This window comes from Melanostigma gelatinosum, assembly GCF_949748355.1.
Source record: "Melanostigma gelatinosum genome assembly, chromosome: 13".
Taxonomy (NCBI): domain Eukaryota; kingdom Metazoa; phylum Chordata; class Actinopteri; order Perciformes; family Zoarcidae; genus Melanostigma; species Melanostigma gelatinosum.
In genome coordinates, this window is record NC_136646.1 from 23,669,551 (window position 1) to 23,690,887 (window position 21,337).

Sequence of the window (21,337 nt, forward strand, 5' to 3'; positions counted from 1 at the left end):
GCGCTTAAGTTTGTAAAGATCTGACTCACGTCTCTGTACAGATTCGTTTTAGAGCCATCAAATAATGCGAGTGGCCTTTAACTCACCCTGACTCACCGGCTGCAGCAGAGAAGCTCCTCTTGAGTCACATTGTGTTTGAATAGAAAGCTTCTGTGTTTGTGTGCAGCAGCTTTATACCTGAAACTTTGAGGCTGTCCTTGGAGATCAGAGATGAGTTATACGTGATGAGCATGTAACGTGTCTTCCCAGCAGAGGAAAATGGATGTACCCACTTTGTGTTTGTGTCATATATATATATATATATATATATGTCTCCTGATTCTCATAGTTATTCCATAAATAATGATGAATACAGTAATCACCTTGAGAAGTAGATTTAATTGAAGTCATTTACTTGAATAGAATCTATTTGGAAGGTCATAACTAATTTATTTGCCTTTATTTAGGGAAAAAGCTCATTCATTTCCATCATAACTGAGAAACTCATGTAATGAAAAAGTGATTTCATTGCAGTTGTTACTTGACAGTCTGACAAACAAACTAATCCGATAAAATCAAAACAGTAACAAAAATATTTTTGCCAAAATGTTAAATTACAGAGCTTCCTGTCAACTTTGCGAGCAGGATTGTAGTTGTATCCACGTCCTTTGCTTTTCATTATCTAGAGAATAGTTATATCACTGTCACTCACTCTGCAGATAGGCATTATTTATTATGTAGGAGTTTTAGTTAATGTCGTTAAAATCCTAAAACAATCTTCTTAACGAGCAACTTCTGTGGATATGTGTGATGTGCGAGATAGTTTACCATGTTAGCATGCTAATATTTGCTAGTTATTAAATTAGCTGATGCTAATGTCATTGCAGATATTTGTTCATAAACCAAAGAATTGTGAGATATTTTGAGTTGATGATGGCGTAGTAGGTGGAGAAGTTGAGTCATTTTCTCATAGACTTCTATACAACCAGAGGAGTCGACCCCTGCTGGTCAGTAGAGAGAATGCCAGTTTTAAGTCTCGACGCAGACTAGATCCTACTTCCCTTCTTTCCTTTCACAATAAAAGCCCTAGACATATCATATTTGCAGGCGAGTTTTTAGCATTTCCATGCCCTTTATTTGTCCCGCCCCCAGTGTGTTAAGGCCTTAGCGGTGTTGAGTTGTGCAGAGAACTCCCACGTGCAGTTTGTGAGGATTTGGTATTGTGCATCATTTCCAGTTGGTGTTTGACATTCAAAATACAAGCTTCACGACCGCTGACGTGGAATTGGGAAATGTTTGTTAGCATGGTGATAGTGTGTTGTCGTCTTCCAGCTCAGTGTGGAGGTCTGTGCATCTGCAGTCTGCTGATAACCAGACACAGTTAATATTCACAGCAGTGAGCTGTCGGATCAGAGGGAGATGACATCGCTGCTGTGAACATCCTGAATATCCTGCACGCTGTACCAAACCTCACACACATTCTGATTTACAGCACACAAGCACACACATTCGATTAATTACACACTCTGCAACATGAAGACGGCATGTTGGACACGGTGAATTATACTCATCTGTGACATGAGGAACGCAGTATATATCAGACATGTGCATCACAGTCTCAAACCAAACAACTGATGCTATTACAGTGCTCTTGTTTAAGCTCATGTGCAGTTTTTACTCCATATTTTAGATACTGCTTTATCTCAAAACACACGGTGATGTTGACATTAATTACATGTTCATATTACAATGTCAAATGTACCAAAACCCTGAAAAATACTCATCATTACTCACAGAAAAGCTGTCAAATCTCAGCCTTAGACGACCATAAGAAGATAAATCAGTGTACGGTGTTAAACTAATTGTAACAGTCTAGCAGTGCACACCTGAACGCCTCATCTGCAGGAAAAGCTGTCAAATGATTCCAATAAGTTCAGGAGACATCTTGACACAAAACACTCTCATTAGCCAGTAAAGTTATTCAATACTTCAAGTAACCAAGAGAGTAAATGTATCTTTATTTACGATTGAACTGAACGAAATAAATTTATTTTAACAACTAGCATACTTCATTTTAGTTCAATATTTATCAGCATTCATAGAAGGGACATTCCCATTCAAATCAACGTAGCTAGATGGTCAGAGCGGTGGCCATTCTCATGTGTACCGTTGCCATTGCGACCGTTGTAGCAGGCTAATTTCAGAATAAGCTAAACCGACTTTCAGCAAGTCGTAGAGAATAAATGAGTACATTTTAACAACTTCAACGCGTCATCCACACATTCTTGTCACAGATCAATAGAAGACTGACAACTCTGTTCGGCTTATTTTCTGTAACCAGTGTAGCATTTAGGTATTGTGGAATTAGCAAGCTAACTAGTGGACAGCTGGCTAGTTAGCTAGCCTGCTAGTTCTGCCATGATACAGTCCAACTGCCCCTCAGCCTCACTCCCCATTGCTCTGGAGAAGGACAACCTCATGGTGGCGCTAGAGGAAAAGTCAGAGGATAACCAAAGTTGGTAGCATTCATCCTCAGGAAAACATGGCTAACTGAACACAATTTCATGGCAATGCATCCAATAGTTGTGGAGATATTTCAGTCTGGACCAAAGATGTGGACCGACTGATGGCTAAAAATCACCTTAAAGGTGGATTAAAAATGTTTGGCAACCATTTGGTTTAAAACTTGTATATTCTCTCACAAGCTTGGATACAAGTCATGTGATGCAGTTTTACTTCAATCGATCACTTCCCTTTATCGCTACAAGCCGCTCTAGTTTACAGTTTACAGCCAGAGGACGCTGGATAACCAGCTGTTGTAATGTGATTTCAACCGCAGCCAAGAGACGAGTTTAATCATTTTAACCATTCTCATCTTGAAACTGTAACACCAGCAAAATATTTATGCTATTGTACTTTGAGAATTTAATGATTACCATAAACCACTCGCTTCAATTAATCAAGATGGTTTGAGGCTTGGTGGATGGAAGATAAACATTCTCTCTGCAGCTCTGTTGTCAAGGATGTGCTCGGGAGAAAATATCTGAACCGAGCGAGCGCGAGCGATGTCAGGGTGCAATTTATTGTGCACGTGTGCACGTGCCCACGCGGTGTTGTATCTGCTACACGTGGAGCTCTCGTTTGCCAGACTTCTGTGGCCTCATGTGGGGGTGGAGGCTTTTTCTCTGTTGTCAAAAAAAACTGAATACATAACAGATGTTCGCTGTGGCAGACAAACATCCTTCATCCTTCATGACAAACATCCTTCAAACATCCTGATTTTCTTTCTGTCCTCTGTACATGTGCGGGGGGGGGGGGGGAACGAACGACACAGGAGGATTTTGTAGAGCGGATTATTTGACCCAGAATGCTGAGAGACTGAGGAAAGACCAGTTTGGAGAGTTCTCATCAGTTTTGTTGTATAATCCCTCTAGATTTACTGACATTACTAACATGCTGCAGCAGACATGGTTGTTTTTAGAGAATATGAGTCAATGCTTTGACAGATGTAAGAGACTAGTTTACATCCAAATGTATGAGAAAATCTGCAAAAGAAAATGCAAATCAATGCTTGTCACCATCCACTATCGTGATGGGATTTTTAAGGAGTTGGTTAATTGAGATAAGGTGTGGCCACAAACAGCGGCAGTGACCTGTCAATCACAGTAAGCCCGCCCTAAAGCATACCCTGCTTTATGGTCTATTTTACTCTAAATGGACTGTTGGGATCTAATGGAGCGTGTTTGGGTTATCAGCATTTAAGAAACTGAATTCTTGACATCAACAGAATTATTAATGTATGTAACACTTATTAATGATTATTAATAACAACGGGGCACCACCCTGCGAACAGGGACCAATAACCAAACGATAAAACTAAGTCTCATAATTAGTGGTCACTCACAATGTCAATAGTCTGCGTATGACTACACATTCAGTGACAGTGAAGGGTTAAGTTCGAGCACAGGCCACTACATACAATTTCATTACGCACATATGCACAAGTAATCACAGACGACTGCTCCTTAAAGTATAACAGTTTATTAAATCAAAATAATAAGTGATCAAATCAATTAATATTGCAACCAATAAATGTGTGTGCTCCCTAGCTCGACGGCGGTCGAAGGGAAAAGCCATGAGGTGTGAAATGCATCCAGAAGGCCTGATTCTCTTTGTTCACAGCACATGTTGAAGCCATGTGGTCAGACCCCAACAGGACTAACTAGAGATTGAGACCATAAACTCATGTTTACAATGTTTACTGAGGTAATAAATCAAGAGAGAAGTAGAGTCATTTTCTCATAGACTTCTATGCAATTGGAGGCGTTACCCCCTGGTGGACATTAGAGAAAATGCAAGTTTTAAGACACTTCAGCATCGGCTTCACTCTTCAGAACCGGAGGTTGCCGCCTGAGACAGAACAATAAAGAGATATTGACATTCAGAGCCATGCTGCTAACATGACACTAAAACGATCACGGTAGAGAACTGGTGCCTAAGGCAGACCAGCAGGACAATATCAGACGTTTTTAATGAACAAAGTTTTCAGATTTATTTTGGAGACAGCAGCTTTCATTTTCAGGACGGATCACTGCTGCAGCTCGAGGCCGCCGAGTCGTTGCTCTCGCTATGCAGACGCAAACATTGAACGTGACACCAGCAATCTTTCACATGATCTTTTCCCTCCGCTATGGCCTCACGGAGATTGCCGTCGGGCTGGGAAATTGAGTCTGGTTATCTGAGGAGAAGCTCGAACAGACGGCGCAGTAACTGGCGTCTGACTGCTGGCGAGATTAAAAACACTGGATGTCAGTCCAGGGGACGAGTTTCATGGCGCTGCGTGGCATTCTGGGAGATTGCCGCCACAACCTTGATTGAAGGACTCCCAGCTGTTCAGCTGTTTTTTTTGTCTGGTGGAAAACAAAGTGCAAGTGAGGACAAAAGTGAGGCACTTCATGCTGCACTTTTAAATGAAAAACATAATCAAGTGCTTTCAGGTGTGTTTCACCTGATGATGATTAATGTTTGTGTGTGTGTGTGTGTGTGTGTGTGTGTGTGTGTGTGTGTGTGTGTGTGTGTGTGTCTGTGGTCTACGGTAACTTCCTCCCAGTGTTCTCTCTCAAGCCTGAGATCTCATTATACTTCTACTGCTGAGGAGAATTGATCAAATAATTCAGTCAAACATGCCGCTGAGATAATGTGCAGCATGAACAGCCCTCAGACCTCCAGACGTCTTCTCTGGCCTCCAGTTCAAAGACTCTGATCACCAACCTTCAAGCTGAGGAGGACACACTGTTAATGTTTACCACAACAGTGTCGCAACGAGACATGCCAGTGGTGGAGGAAGTGTTCAGATCTTTTATTTAAAGGTACAAGGACCTTTCGGAGGATCTGGGTCTGTCCACAGTGGACCGGTCTCTGCTGGAGGATCTGGGTCTATCCACAGTGGACCGGTCTCTGCTGGAGGATCTGGGTCTGTCCACGGTGGACCGGTCTCTGCTGGAGGATCTGAGCTGAAGGAGTTTCTGGTGAACCTGCATGAGTTCATCTGGTTTCATCAGAATCCGACCGGGTGGCTCCGATGACGAGCATCAAGAATAACTCTATAGAAACAGACCATCTTCTCTCTGATGGTCTCTTTACTGATGGAGGTCTGATAGAGGATCAGGACTAAACTGAGACTGGTTCACAACCAGTTAAAAGTTCCTCACAGTAACTTTAAGCAAAAATAACACAGTTTAAGAATATAATATGAAATATAATATCAAGTAAAAGTCCTGCTTTCAAACTGTCACTGGTTTAAATGAAATATAACCGAATAAAATGTACTTTTATCAAAAGTAAAAGTATGAATTATGTGGAATGGCCCATTTCAGAATCATTTATATTAGATAATTGGATATAATTATTGATGCATTAATTCTTCACTTTGATGTTGCAGCTGGTAAATATGGGGATTTTTTAAATGTTTTGACATTAAAACATAATGACGCAAAAAAAACTGAAAGAAGAATTTGCAGACAATTTTCATGTTGATCCATTGCTCCCAGCGAGAGACTCCAGGAAGCGGCCGGTCCCGGACATACAAAAGGGAATTTGGGCTTTCACACTTTATTTTCTTTTTTTATTCAACAAATGTAACGAGATGTTACTTTTTTGTGACTGATCCTCTCTTACTGTCCTCATTCACACACATAGTTACAAAGTGAGGAAACACACACTTCTTCTGGGATTCGCCTCCTCCAGTCTGATTGACGGTGCTGTCAGATAGTCCGTATTTAAAGAAGCTCTCATCCCCGGCAGCGAGAAGACGCCACTTTGTCTGCTTCTAGAATTTAAAACGTGAGCTGTAATTTAAGGTGCTCAGAGATGCTTCTCAGAAAGATTTAGCTGGTGAAAACTCTGGATTGATTTTATAGAAACAAAAGACGAGAAATCAATATGTGTTCCCTCCTCACTGCTGGTTGTTTCTCTTCGTCTCCCCTGAGATTTAATTCCTTCGCCTGCAGAATAACAATCTGCTGCGATGACGCAGCCGATGACTCAGGACGCCATGATTTAAAACGAGCCTCTGACATCATGTTTCTGCCACCGTGAGGCGAGGACTCTCGCTGAACAACCAAATCACAGCAGATCGATGTTGCTGCTCTTTATTCTGGTATTCTGGACTCATTAAGTATTCATCATTTCCTTTGACCTTTAACCTAAACACGCCTCCGCTTTTGTTCATATATATGTATTTTAAAGGGATATTAACTCTTTATAGTTTGATTTTAGAGGATGACTTGTTGTTTTGTGACTTTTGTATCTTTTGAACTTGCTTTACCCAGAAACGTAACTATATTTTAAGGCAGTTCTCATACAGCGGTCGTAGCTATACCGAAGAAAATGAATGCGCTGTAATTCGTAGATTAATTCACATGATCATAAACTAGGAAGTATAAAGACTGCAAAAAGTGGGACAGGACAGGTGGGAGGAGCGCTGGATGAGTCAAACAGGGGACTTTCACGTTGTGAAAAAGGAACTTTATTTTGAAAAGACAATATGCATGTAAGGAGCGGGAAATGCTCGAAAAAGCCTGGATACGTTGTTTCATTGGTGTATAATGAAAAGGAGGCCTGAGCGGCAATCTGCAACTTCACCACTAGATGCCACTACATCCTACACACTGCTCCTTTAAGAACATTTAGGATATTGTTCAAAGAAAAACTGAAATGGGAACACAGAAACCTAAAAGATGTTTTGCTGTTATTTAGTTTGATATGTTGAAATAAATAAAGCAGTACTATCCTGAAAGATGATGTTGAGTTCATGTATTACACACTAAAGCACTACTCACACAGGAGTTATCACGGTCGTATACATACAGGTACATGCATGACATTTGAGCTCTGCCTGTAACCCATACTAAGCATCCAGGAGCAGAGAGCTGCAGCGAAGAGCTCGGGAATCGAACTGCCAACCTTCTGGTAAAAGGACGACCCGCTCCACAGCCGCCTCAGGAGACCTCATGTGATTTAAAAACGTGTTGTTGCATTACATTGTGGTAAAATCTGTCAATCTGCATCTTTTAATGCATCTTAAGTGTGAACTTTCTTTATAAAACAAAGCAAAAATCCATATACAGCAACAACACGTCGTGTCATGATTATGACATTTTTATGTAAAGCAGTAAGTCAGTAAATTAGTATTTCTGACCTTTTTATTGACTCATCTGCCCTTAAATATAAGCAATTATATTTGATTTGAACATAGGCACACAGGGGTCAAATTCTTTAATAATTCTTGACAAAAATGATGCAAAAGTAAGAAAAAAATAAAGATAAATGTATTCCTTTAATCACATTGATGTCCCTCAGATGTACCGTTGCTTTTAATGGATATAACTAAACAATAATCACAACAAAGTCCTCATTTACCTCCTTATCGGTCCAAACAGAGCCTCAACTAATCCTCATGATCATGAGGCTTCCCATCACAGACACAAATCAATACACCAACCAGCACCACTCGGTCTCTTTGACTTAGCTTTCACCACTTGTTATTCACCACAGGAGACGATCACACTGTTTGATCTCACGCTCAGCTTTTCATTCACTCCGGCTGCTGCAGCTGCAAACAGCCGCTCACAGACAAACTATTGATTTCAATGTGAGTGTCTCCACAGCTTCACTTTTCATCCAGAACATGCTGTGCTTTGCCTTCTGCCTGTCTTCATGCTGCATTCAAGGACGTGGGAATTGCGAGGGGAAGAAAAAACAACAGTTTCTCTGTTAGAAATTAGGTTACAAGTCAAAAACGAAATGTTTATTTCAATATTCCTCGATGGATTTTCTGAGCTCAATTTTAAAGGAAATATTTGCAGCGAACAGAAATCGCTGCATTTAACATATATTTTATACAAAACCTCCTAATACATGTTCTCATAGAAACCTAAATCCTGACATATGTGTCTTGCTATATTTGATCCATCTTTATCTCATTGCTTTTGATGATTATAAGTCAAAATGATATATTGGCCTAGTTTGCACTGGGTACCACAGCAGACAAAGGATGAGTCCTGAATCACACCTAATAGAGAGCTGCAGGATTATGTATTTTTATTTAGGTCAACAGGAAGTTAGCGTCACATGGTTTCCCTCCACAAAAAACCAACGGGATGTTTTAATTTGATTTTGGATTATTGCAGAACATATTTTTTGTGGCAAACAAACATTTTATATGTCACCCAGTCCGTTACACTACTTTCATATTGTGATAATCTTCACAAATAAACACCACTTTAATGATTTTAGAGCCATGAATACAATCAGCAGAAGTGTTAGACTGTAAAGGAGTTCCTCCACGGTCACATGACTTCATGTCTGCACCACTGAGATAAAGGACGAGTGTTCTAGTGACACTTAAAAGCTTCTAAATTCACCAGAGGGGTATTCACTGACTCAATCCAGTCAATCTGATTCCCGGTATATGGTATTTTTAGATTTTGTTTTTTGTTACGGCTTGCTTATTTCTTCTACTGTTTGATTATTTATTGTACTTGTTTTGTTTGTTTTTGTTTGTTTTTTCCACTGATGTCTCATGTTGTGCTTTCCACTTTGCTGCTGTAATCTGGCAAATTTCCCTCCTGTGGGACTAATAAAGGATTATATTGTTTTATATTAACAGAACATTAAAATCTTTTCACCGTGTGATAACCACAGACCTTATTTCAGACATCTAAATAAAAAGCACATAGACTTTTTTATTTTATATTATTTGTATCTTATCTTGTCTTGTCTTCGTTTATCTTATCATAGTTTTATCTTGCTTTATTTTTCAATGTTATTTTTTTAATGTTATTTTATCTTATCTTGTAATATCTTGTCTTGTTGTATCTTATCTTGTCGTTTCCAGCTCCAATCTCAATCCTAAAACAAACCTACCAGTCTGTTAAACACACCATCACAGTATTCGTCGATTGTAGATGAACCATTAAATTCCTACATTACGTGAATGCAGCATCGTCGCAGAGGAGCGCACCGTCGCTCTGCGCTCTGATTGGACGTTAGCGGCGGTGGGCGGGACCTGCCTGCAGGATAGCGAGACAATAGAGAGACGGAGAGACGTAGCGGCTCGAGGGTGAACCAGCAGCGGGGAGACTGTGACAGACAGCGGCGGTGCAGACGAGCGGAGGTCCCTGCTCCACCGTGAAGAAGAAGAAATAATTCAAGAGCTCTGTTTCCTCTTTTCCTAAAAGCAGTCAGGTGTCTGGACGGATTGACAGATTGCATGCAGCATCTTTTTAAAGGTAAGATCAGACGTGATCATTTCCCGACCGGTTTAAAGCAATTAACTGCTAATTGAACGCTCGTTTGTGTCTTTAAATGTGCAGTTGCATTCATTGACAGCTCAGATTCTGTGTTGTCACGTTGCATGTCTTTGTGCTGCAGAGCATTGCTCTGGACTAACGCTGTGTTTACAATCCGGCTTTGTTAATTCATCTAAACTGCTGTTTCTTAATTATAAATCATTTATTAAATTCTTTATAATACCAAACTCAGACCCCATGTGAGCAAACAGACTGAGCAGAACAATGGAGCTGCTGTCAAGCTATTGTGTCCCAGTTTACACATCTCTACGCCACTATATTTGGGATTTGTACATTTATTGATCACATTATTAATCTGCAAACATGCTCACGTGCACACACTCCTGCACTATACCTGGATTCATGTGTGCTACACGTTGCATTGCTTGTAATGCATGCTTTGTGTCTGCAGAGCTGGTTCACACTTCATGTCTTTGTGCTGCAGTTTGTGGTTTTTATGACTCCCAGACTGTAAACAATGATCCTGACATCAGCTCTCCAGTCGTGTGGAGGATGATACACTGTGGATGCTTCAAACCTTCATTCTTCATTTTAATTGTTTTGTATTGATGGGAACTCTCTTTATTTGGGGGGAAATGGCATCAAAAACCAATTTGGACCCTCAAATTGGGCTGCGGAGATTATGCCTCTAATATCTGAACTGATGAATCCATTAAAACATTATTTTATTCACATAAAAAATATCAACTGTTTTGATACTCATTAATCCTTTTAGGCATTTACCAACACGAAGAGCAAAACCAATGTTCCAAATTCTCTGGTTTCAGCTTCTCAAATGACATGAATTGCTGTTTTTTATTGTCACGTTTTATCTGTTTGAACAAAACAAGACGTTTGAAGAGTTCCCCTTGAACTCTGGGAAGACATTTCATAAATCAATAATGTGTTGCTGCCCTACATTTACCTGTAGGGACATGCTGTGTTGAGCTGGTCCACTCCAGCTTTCATCAATTCATTGGAAAAACAGTTTGTAAATTAATCGACAATGAATTCAAACGTTCGTTGCAGCCTTATATTTACTTGTAGGGACATGCAATCTATTTTAACATGGTCTTTACCGCCATTGACCTCCATTATCTTCAGGATTTGTCGACATACTTGGCATATGTACGAGAGGGCACTGTGGCTCAGCAGGTACAGCGGGTCGTCCACCAATCAGAAGATTCATGTTTAGATTCCTGGATCCACAAGTCTGCAAGTCTGCATGTCCTTGGGCAAGACTCTGAAATGACTCCTGAAGTCTGCACCATCGGTAGAACTGGATGGGCAGATGGCTCCTTGTATGAATGATGACATGCAGTGTAACTGGCTCTGAAGATGCAGGTTCATTTACCTGAGAACTCCGACTGTGTCGAAAAACCATTAACACTCGAGTGTGACGCATTGCTTATTCTGAAAGGCGTCAGCGGTATACACGTCTTCTAAATCGAGCCCTAACCTGTCACATCACCTGAGTGGCCCAACACTTCCCCTTCCACTTATGTGCAGATTGCATCTTGCGGATGTGTCGCGATACATTCTGACAACATGCACAACAAAAGCTTTCAAACGGACGCAGGGTACGTGAGGCAGCTATTATGCGAACGCTTAGTTAAAAGCAGTTATATCTGCGGCTTAAAGGAGCAGTGTGTAGGATTTAGTGGCATCTAGTGGTGAAGTTGCAGATTGCAACCAACTGAATAAACGACACACACCGGGCTCCATGTCGGCGATGGATGGTTGAATTTCCCGACATAAATGTTTTAATTCAACAACGTCGCTACAAAAAACAATAACGGCCATAATTCATGTGTTCAGTCTATAAGGACATAATAATAATATTTCACCAGAATCAGTGTTAACTGTCCCGAATTTAGCCGAACGTCGAGTCACCCTCGCTGCAGCTGAGATGTGTGTCTGGTGTTCTTTGCACATTGATGCATGTGTACACACAGCCACCCAGCAGACAGAGAGATCACACATTCAGCGCAGAGAAAGAAAGTCAGAGAAGAAGAAGAAAGAGGCAGAGAGATTAAAGCAGACAAAGGGGGTAACGTTACCTACTGTAGCGTGGGGTTCACAGCAGCAGAAATGGGTTGTTGGCATTAAAGGAGAGCGCCCAGTGATGTGCAGGCACAAAAGCTGCAGGGTGTTCGATGCTGGTCGGCCGAGCCGCGGTTAAAGCCGCCCTGCTTTGATGTGCTGTGGGAGCCGACCGCCGAGCTCCACCGGAGGGCCGAGCTGCAGGCCGGCCGCCACACAGGAGAGGGAGCGAGAGGATCACCAAAGTTAGTGGGGTTCATCCTCTTGGGATCATGAATGTATGTCCAAACTTTCATGACAATCCATCCAATAGTTGAGATGTTTCAGTCTGTACCAGACACCCAGTTGCTGCTGGAGTACAGTGTGATTGATGAGGTGTTGTTTCCTGCTCGTTCTGGAACTCTTTCCAGGTGGAACAGACGTTTGCGTGCAGCCAAATATAACTTAAGATGAGAACTATTGTTCCTTAAGTGTTTTCTCGTTGGCTGACAAATTGATTTAGCATCACAAATGATTAATTAGGTGCTGATGTTTTACAAGTCGATGTTGGCCTGGACTCAAATGGGGCGACGGAGGCAGTTTTTCTGCAGTGCTTAATGAGCGTCTACTTTAACAACAGAGCCCATTACTCAGCACGTCTGTCAGCTCCTATGGACATTTGCATGTAGTGATGGTAGTTGTATATTATCAGGTGTGAGGTTGTGAACGTGCAGACGGCAGCTCCTCCGTCGGTCTTTGGTTAAGTGTTGCAGAGTCATTGCATCATGAATAGAGTTGTAGAAGTCCTGTGATCTTAAAATCCATCCTGAAACTGACTAGCGGTCAGTTCAAGGACTCCAGAACTGCAATGTGATCTCCCGTCTTTGTGCAGTTGAAACTCCTGCAGTATCGTTCTGCACAAGCTGTAATTGATCGACTGACTTTCTGTGGAGACCTGAGAGCATTGCATTGCAGCAGTTTAAGTCTGCTTTTACAGGCTTCTGTGTCGAGGGGGGAAAACACACGCACTGACCTTTTTAGTTATGTTCTCTTTCTGCGAATAGAAAATGAGGCCAGAGGCGGTCATGCATACAATTCTCAGTCCAGGAGGAGACCCAAAGCAGACGTGACAGATTGCTGCTGCTGGTGCAGGGAGATGAATTAAAGGTCTTTAAGCCCGTTCCCCCTTCAGGTGTTAGACCGAGCCCTCCTGTTTTGTGCAATCGGCCAGTAACATGAGCCGGGAGGTACAGATGGCGAGACGAGCAGCAATGACGCAAAGCACATTGGCTGAGTTCCAGCTTTGATTACAGAAGAGAATTCCACTGAAAAGAAAGATGGAAGGCGGCCTCTTCCCCCTTTTTATCCGGGAGGCAAGCGGGCTTGGCGCTCCTCGAGGCCCTCTGGGGAGCCGCCATGGCACCGTTACCCTGAGAAGGAGCATCGCGGCTGCTGAGAGCTGGCGTGAACAGAAGATGCTTCTAATTAGTGCTGGTTGTGACTTCTTTCATCTGCTGGCTCTTTGAAATGACGGCAGTGTGAGAGCACATAAGAGAGTATACGTATGCTTGTGCTCGGGAGGTTTGACGGTCGAGCGTGAAACTGTGCAAACTGCACGCACGCATGTGCGTCTGGTGTTCGCGAGTCCATCCTGAAACTAACTCGCGGTCAGTTATGGTTCAGTGAAGCTAAGAATAACACAATACAACATGTTGTTCCACTCAGGAAAAAGCACGTTTTAGCAACATGCTGGATTAAATTCAATTTATATATCACTTAACAAGTACTGAGACTGTGAAATGCAGTTTATCCCGCTATCAGTTTATCCTGCTATCAGTTTATCCTGCTATCAGTTTATCCTGCTATCAGTTTATCCTGCTATCAGTTTATCCCGCTATCAGTTTATCCTGCTATCAGTTTATCCTGCTATCAATCTCAGAGACAAATATTGTACTTTCTTCTTCACTACATTAATTTTAAAGCTTCAGTTACTGATTCAGATCACTGATATTAAATATAATGTTTAATGACATACATGACTCGTCTGTTATAGATTAAGCCACTATTACAAAGTAATAAAGTTGGCTTCATATTTACCTCCTGCAACATTAAAGTGATGAACACATTAATGCATCAATAATTAGAATCCAATAATATGATATGTATTATTCTGAAATGAGTACTTTGAGTATATTTTGATGCTAAAACTTTCGTACCTTTTACTTGTAACGGAGTATTTCTACACTGTAGTATTACGACTTGTTTCAACAGGAAATAACACAAAACACAGTTTGACTCGTTCACACTTTGATGTTGTTACTTAACGGCGTTAGAGTTCAGTATACGACTGCATGTAAAGAAACCTTCTGGGGAGTTTTCTCTCTGACTCGCCGACCTCCATCCCCGAGGAGTGAACGTGAACTCAGTGCAGCGTCCGTGTTGCTGCAATCATGTTGGAACGACACGACTTACAGTCAGGAAGTCACTTGATGCCGACAGTTTGGGCTGGAAGCTGCTACTTTTTTGTACTTTTTTTGTCAAATGTAAAATTTGCATTTAAACTAGTTACAACTTTTCCTTTTCTAAAATGTTTTACTGCTCACAGCGATGGAAATATCTAAACTACTTTCGGATGGATTGCCATGACATTTGGTTCAGACGTTCACGTTCCCATCAGCATTATTTGTAATAAGTTTCATGATCCTCTGACTTTTCATCTCGTGCCACCATGAGCTCAAATTCATAACTTGTGTGTGATGAAATACCTGCCAAACGAATGCTGTTCCATAAGTTTCAGATCGAGTTAGCATTTTGAGCTAATTAGCTAATGCACGCAACTAACCGGTGAACTGGTTAGCATTGTCATGAGCCGCGTTTCCATCCACACATTTTATGCTCATTTTGAAGTATCGTGTTAGAAAAGCTGTTCGGAAGCAAAATTCAATAAAACGATCTTAATTGCAGGAAAAGGTTTTACGGTCAGTTGAGCCGTTTTTCGTTTGAAAAAGATTTAATGAGCTAAACTAATTATGGAAACGCCTGAATGCATTCTGACGTACGGATCGTTTAACTTACTGTTTCCGCTGTCTGTGTCTTCCTGGATAAATATTTATATTTATTTATATATTTAAACATAGCCAATACTCTCTGACATGAAAGAACAATTCAAACTAAATCCTGAAACAATTTTTCTCTCGTAGATGGTTCGATGGCGACTTGTTTTGTCTCCGGTTCACAACCTCTGACTTATTCTTGTTCTCTGTTTATCGTTGGATTACATATTTCAGAAGTTCACTTCAGATTATCTTGACAATTGACAGGAAACATGACGAATGTGTGTCTCTCTCTCCCTGTGATCTTTAAAAGACCAAAAAGTTTCTCATGGACACAAAGTGACGCCTCAAAGGTTTGATGCAGTTCTTTTGGCCTGAACACGAAGCGTTCTGTCCTCTCTTCCTTCCTGCTCCTCCCGTCCCACAGGAACACCCGTCTCCAGACCAGACCCTCGGCTCCGGCCCGACCCTCCACAACAATGAGCTCCTCGCCCCGCGGCCCCCGGGCCTCCGTCGACATCCTGGAGGAGCTCCAGCTGATCGCCGCTCAGAACCTGGAGAAGCTGGACATCAACAAATACTACGAGGTCGTCTGTGAGCTCGGGAAGGGCACCTACGGGAAAGTGGACCTGGTCGTCCACAAAATCAGAGGTAACTTCTGTTTTTTAACGCTCTTTGCAGCTCGCTTTGGATTTCTCCACATGTTGAAGTGAGCGCGAGTAAACAATAACGGGAGTTTAATACAAAAATGCATTCGAAGCCCTCTTAACTTTCAGGCACACCTGGATGTTACAACTGACGATCACCCAGAATTCATAGAACCAACACAGTAGAATATATGAATGAATGAATTATTGATCGGAGGACGTACGTTTGCCATTGACGGAAGAAGTACTCTGATCATTTACTGGTATAACGGTGACTGTACCACAGTGCAGAAATACTCGAACAAGTAAAAGCCTACAATCAACATGTTACTTTAGGAAACATACAAAAGTATTGGCATCAGAATATACTTAAAAAGTACAAACACACAATATGCAGAACGACCCGTTTATATTTATAATGTATAATAACCACTGATGCATTCATGTGTTCATCACTTTACTGTCGCAGCTGGTAAACACACAGCTCATTTTAATACTTTATATGATGCTGAGTAGTTGAAACTATAATAACGCATCAGAATGTATGAGTTGATTTATATTTTTGTGTTAATAATCTGAGTAATGGATTAATGCAGTGCAGTAACGGTATGACGTTTGTCTCCTAAACGTAGTGGAGTAGAAGTATAAAGCAGCAACAAATTGAGTAAATAAAGTACCTCAAAGTTGTACATAAGTACAGAGGTTGAGTAAATGTACTTTGTTGCTTTCCAGCACGAGGAGCACAGCCAATGTTCGCCTGCTGTTTGACGCTTCGTTTCCAATCAGCAGAACAGCCGCTGAGCGAATGGAAGATGATCCTCCTCACTCCGGTGAAGTGTTCACGGTTTAACGCAGCGCTTCAGGAGCGATCTGGCGCCAGACGGCCTGAAGTCACCACTTAACTAATGGAAACTCTGTTCCACCTTTTTCACATTAAAAGCCCAAAATGTTGCCCATCTGCCCAGAGCTTCTGAATCGTCTCCTTTATGGAGCACAAAGCTCATTTTCAGAGCGGCTGATGAGTTCTGACCTTTTCCAGCCTGCAAAGTGCCGTTAAAGCAGAAGATAATGAAAGAGCTGCACGTGCGTTTCTTCTTAACGCGTCACAGAGCCAGTGTGCTCTGTATGAATGTCATGTTAATAACTATGAGAGTAAACGGGCCGAAGAAGTCTGTGTTCTCACCTTTTCAGTCGTTATTTTGTGCAAACACGTTTTAGTGAAGAAGGGAACTTGAATGAAAATCAATCACAGATTTAGTTTCTGTCCGTTTATCTCGGCACGTTAACCGGCAGGCTGACGTTAACGGAGCGACTCATTTTCCATGAAACATGAAACTGTTGCTGCTGCAGGAAAGTATTTATTTACTCCATTTAGAGAAGATCTGCTGACTTCTGCTGCGTGTTTGGGAACGAATGCATGAATGTTCAGAGTCATAAAAAGATACGAGTCAACAAGTGAGGACGGAGGTAAAGAATGTGGTGAAGTCTGTTTGGTGTTGCTGCACCAATATAAAGCAGTAAAAGATCTCTTTCAGAATAATATCTATTGAAGTACTGGGTTATGTACTGTTGAATCATTGATTTGTTCATTAAATGAACTGTTGCAGCTGGTAAATGCAGAGCTAGTTTCTTACTGCTGTGTCTCTTAACATATTGTTATAAAATGAAGTTATTCATTTAATATTTTTTAGTTTTCTAAATCTGAAATTTGCTATTGCTTTCAAATAAATGTAATAAAAAGTACAATATTTACCTCTGGACTGTAGAGAAGTATAAGTAATACGCATCCAGTACTTGAGTAAATGTGTAGTTTAAGAGGGAACACGCTCTAGAACTTTCCTCTGACTCATCACGTTTAAAGTAACTCAGTGATATTCATATGTACATCCAGTGGTACTCTGCAAACAAGAACTAGTACGAGATGATTCAGCATACTTGAATCAAATGCAAATCGATAACGTACGATATTCATAAGAAACCTCAGGGAGATGATACATTTACGCCAGAGCGTCGTGAGAAATGTTGCAACGCTTCGAGCGTGATGGAAGAAACGTATTTCATTTATTTGGAGGTAAAGTCCTTCTGCATCACGGCGTTAGAGCAAAGTGACCTCCTGACCTCCTGAAAGAGTGTCTGCGCTCTGTAACCTGTGAAACTGCTCAGAGCTCTTTGCAGAGCCGGTGGTGCTGGAGGAGCGTCTCCTCTCGTCCTCTCGTCCTCTCGTCCTCTCGTCCTCTCGTCCTCTCGTCCTCGCTGCTCTCCAGCTCGCTGTCTGCGCTGCTTCACATGGAGCTCTGCTGGTTTCCCCTCGCTGCTCCTCTCGCTGCACTGAAGTGTCTGCCGAGGAGAGATGATGCATCCGAACCTCACGAAGGACTTCCCCGTGTTCCCTCCGGACCACTCGATGCCTTCCTGTGAATCTTTGACATTATTAAATCAAGACGCTCGTCTTCGTTGCCTTTCTAATGCAATTCATGTCTGCAGCCGTTGATGTAAAGAAACATGAACCGAGGTGTGTAACTCAGGACATTTAGTGCAGATTCAACATGTTGTACCTTTTACTCCAGTCAGAGGTACATGTTGTACTTTTTACTCGTCAGAGGTACATGTTGTACTTTTTACTTCACTGCATCTCGGAGGTACATATTGTACAGAGGTACATGTTGTACCTCTGTACAATATGTACCTCTTTTGGATAATACTTGCATATTTAAAGTTATCAATACAGCACTTTTACTCATAGTGGAGTATTTTCACAGTGTGGTATTAGTACTTCTAAGTGAAGGATGTAAATACTTCGTGGCTGCATGAAAGCAGCTCAACATGTTCACTCCGTGGGAACATAGTCTGGCAGAGGATTTGAGAAACGGCAGCAACTAATTCATTGACGTTGTAGTTTTTAATTGTTCTTCTCATTTTGATCATCTTAATTAAGTTTCATTCCTGCAATTCGGCGGCCGTGAAATAAATCAGTTGGGAAAAGCTGAAGAAGAAGAAGCGAGGAACTAGATTTACTTTGGTTGCGTAACACTTCTGTCCTCTTTCCTTCTTCTTTCTCAGGGACAAAGATGGCTCTGAAGTTTCTGAGGAAGAAAACCACCAAACTGAAGAGCTTCCTGAGAGAGTACAGCATCTCCCTCTACCTGTCGCCCTGCCCCTTCATCATCAACATGTACGGCATCGCCTTCGAAACAGACGAGTACTACATCTTCGCTCAGGAGTACGCGCTGGCAGGAGATCTGTTTGACATCATCCCTCCACAGGTGAGGGAAACCGTCAGCTGTGAGAGAAACGTACATGCATCTGCTTAGTAATCATGATATAACATATAACTAACTTTATTGTTCTCCGTCGCTGCTCAGGTGGGACTACCTGAGCCGGTGGCCAAGCGCTGCGTCCACCAGGTGGCCATCGCCCTGGACTACCTGCACTGCAAGAAGCTGGTCCACCGAGACATCAAGCCCGAGAACATCCTCATTTTTGACAAAGAGTGCCGGAAGGTCAAGCTGTCCGACTTCGGCATGACGCGGCGCGCCGGCTCTCCCGTGAAGCGCGTGAGCGGCACGATCCCGTACACGGCGCCCGAGCTGTGCGACACCGCGCGCCACGAGGGCTTCAGCGTGGACTACAGCACGGACGTGTGGGCGTTCGGCGTGCTGCTCTTCTGCATGCTGACGGGAAACTTCCCTTGGGAGAAGGCCATGCCCAACGACGCCTTCTACGAGGAGTTTGTGCGCTGGCAGTGTCGCCGCACGGGCACCGTGCCGTCGCAGTGGCGCCGCTTCACCGACGAGGCCCTTCGAATGTTTCGAAGGCTCCTCTCCATCGAGCAGGAGCGCCGCTGCTCCGTCAAGGAGGTCTTCAGCTACTTCAACCTGTGCTGGATGTTGGACACGGAGAACGGGAACAACGGCGGCGGCGGCTTGGCGAGCAGTGCGCCTCCTCTGGACATCAGCTCGTCTTCATCCGAAGAGGACGTGTTGGTGGACAGACTGAAGCAGCAGAGGCTGTCGCCCGCTTTTGCGGTGGCGAAGGGGAGCGTCATGATGGACACCCACTACTCCTCCATGTCCTCCAACAGCTCGCCGTCCTCCACCAGCAGCTACAAGAGGGTCAACAGAGATAACAACGAACGAGGACGCATCTTGGTGGCAACGCCCATCGAGATCTGCGTGTAGGCGGCTTCTAGTGGTGCGGTTCCGGCTGCAGGAGGAAGATTTCTCCGATGATGATGAGGAGGAGGAGAGTGTAGTTATTGGTGCCTGGCGTCGGGATCAACAGCCTGACATACGTTGTAGCTTCACTGCGGATTTACTCATTTCTGATGAAGACGAGCTCTGAGGAAATGAGCAGCGAGACGACCACAAGCCTCTCGTTTGTGGTTTATTTATCAGATGCTGAAATGAACTCACTGGACAACATGTAAAGAAACATAAAGCTGAAGAAAGAAAACAAAAACATTCATAATCCACAAGCAATATGTTCAAATGTTTGGAATAGTCCATAAAATGCTAAAATAACCTGAAGAAAAGATATGATCACCTTTGGAGAGGACTTGTTGACGGTACTACCGTGTGTTTGTTTGGTCGATGTGTTCCTGTAAAGTGTGTGGTGTTTTTTTTAATCTCAGATATTTATGATTTGTTTTTACCAGAGAATTTTGAATTTCTGTAGAAGCAGGTGGCTTTCACAAACCCACATTTTTCTTTAAATATTTGTCATGTTGTCGTGATCGCCCACAAACAATAAGTAACCAGACTGTTCTTTCTCACCCAAAATGTCCTTTTTCATGTTTGCCTGCGATGCCTAAACCAACCCACTCATGTGAGCGGCTGAGGACGCACCTCGTGGTCGGCTCGAAGTGTTAATCGGGAATCTTCTTACCTTCTAGAAAATGTCTGCAGCCAATTTCCTTTTAAGGTAAAAACACCGAATGTAATTATCTATTTGGTAAGTGGGAGGAGGAAATACTGAATTATCTTGAATAACCTTAGTTTTTAATATGCATGGTTTAAAGAAAATAGAAATTGTACCTTTCATGGAAATGATGAATTTGTCTTTTCCTGAAAAATAGCCAAGATCAGGGAAATATAGTTCAGAATGGAAAACAATATAAAAGTATTTGGGGAAACCCTCAACTGTTTGGTGATTGAGTTAAAGATGAACAAATGGTTGAAATATTTCAAAAGCACTTGGGGATGGAAATGTTACGGAAATGTTCTTTGTGTTTTTTAAAGTATTGTATGACGTGATTATTACTGTGAACATTTGTTGAAATAAACACCCAGAAAATTAAAAGCGGACGCTGTGATTTGTTCTTTCGGCATTTCTGGAAGATTCTATACTGTTCATGTCTGGACGGTTAATAAGAAGCTACAGAGAGAAACCACTGAGCTAGAAAACAATGGCGGGAAACGGCTAGCATTGCTTTCTAACCATTAAAAGATTCTGTCCAAAAGTCCCTCTAAGTACGGGCTTCTCATCCCACTGTCTGAGGGCTGCACAGGAAGAAGGTAAGCATGAAACAAAATGTCTTTTCCATCTCACGTCCACATTAAACTACCGAGTTGTCCACCGAATTTGCTAACTTTTGCTAATAGCATGACAGAACGTCCTCAATGCTAAATATGTCATAAATGTCACTGTATACCATGTCCTATGAAAACTCCATGAATTAGACAGTATAGTTCGTCATGAAACAAATAATAAATGTTGAAAAAGGGATAAAGTGCCATGACAAAAGTCCTAGTTTAGTATTTAATACAAACTCCATTATATGTAGAAA

General features: G+C 42.1%; 1 protein-coding gene across 1 annotated transcript; it reads left to right on the plus strand.

Annotated features, from left to right (window-relative positions):
• Nucleotides 1-9,657: 9,657 nt before the first annotated feature.
• unm_sa1261 (un-named sa1261) lies at nt 9,658-20,762 on the plus strand. Its single transcript, XM_079281188.1, has 4 exons — nt 9,658-9,770; nt 15,333-15,556; nt 18,613-18,815; nt 18,915-20,762. The coding sequence occupies exons 2-4, from the start codon at nt 15,385-15,387 to the stop codon at nt 19,728-19,730; spliced, it is 1,191 nt and encodes a 396-aa protein (XP_079137314.1). The 5' UTR covers nt 9,658-9,770; nt 15,333-15,384; the 3' UTR covers nt 19,731-20,762.
• The last annotated feature ends 575 nt before the right edge of the window (nt 20,763-21,337 follow it).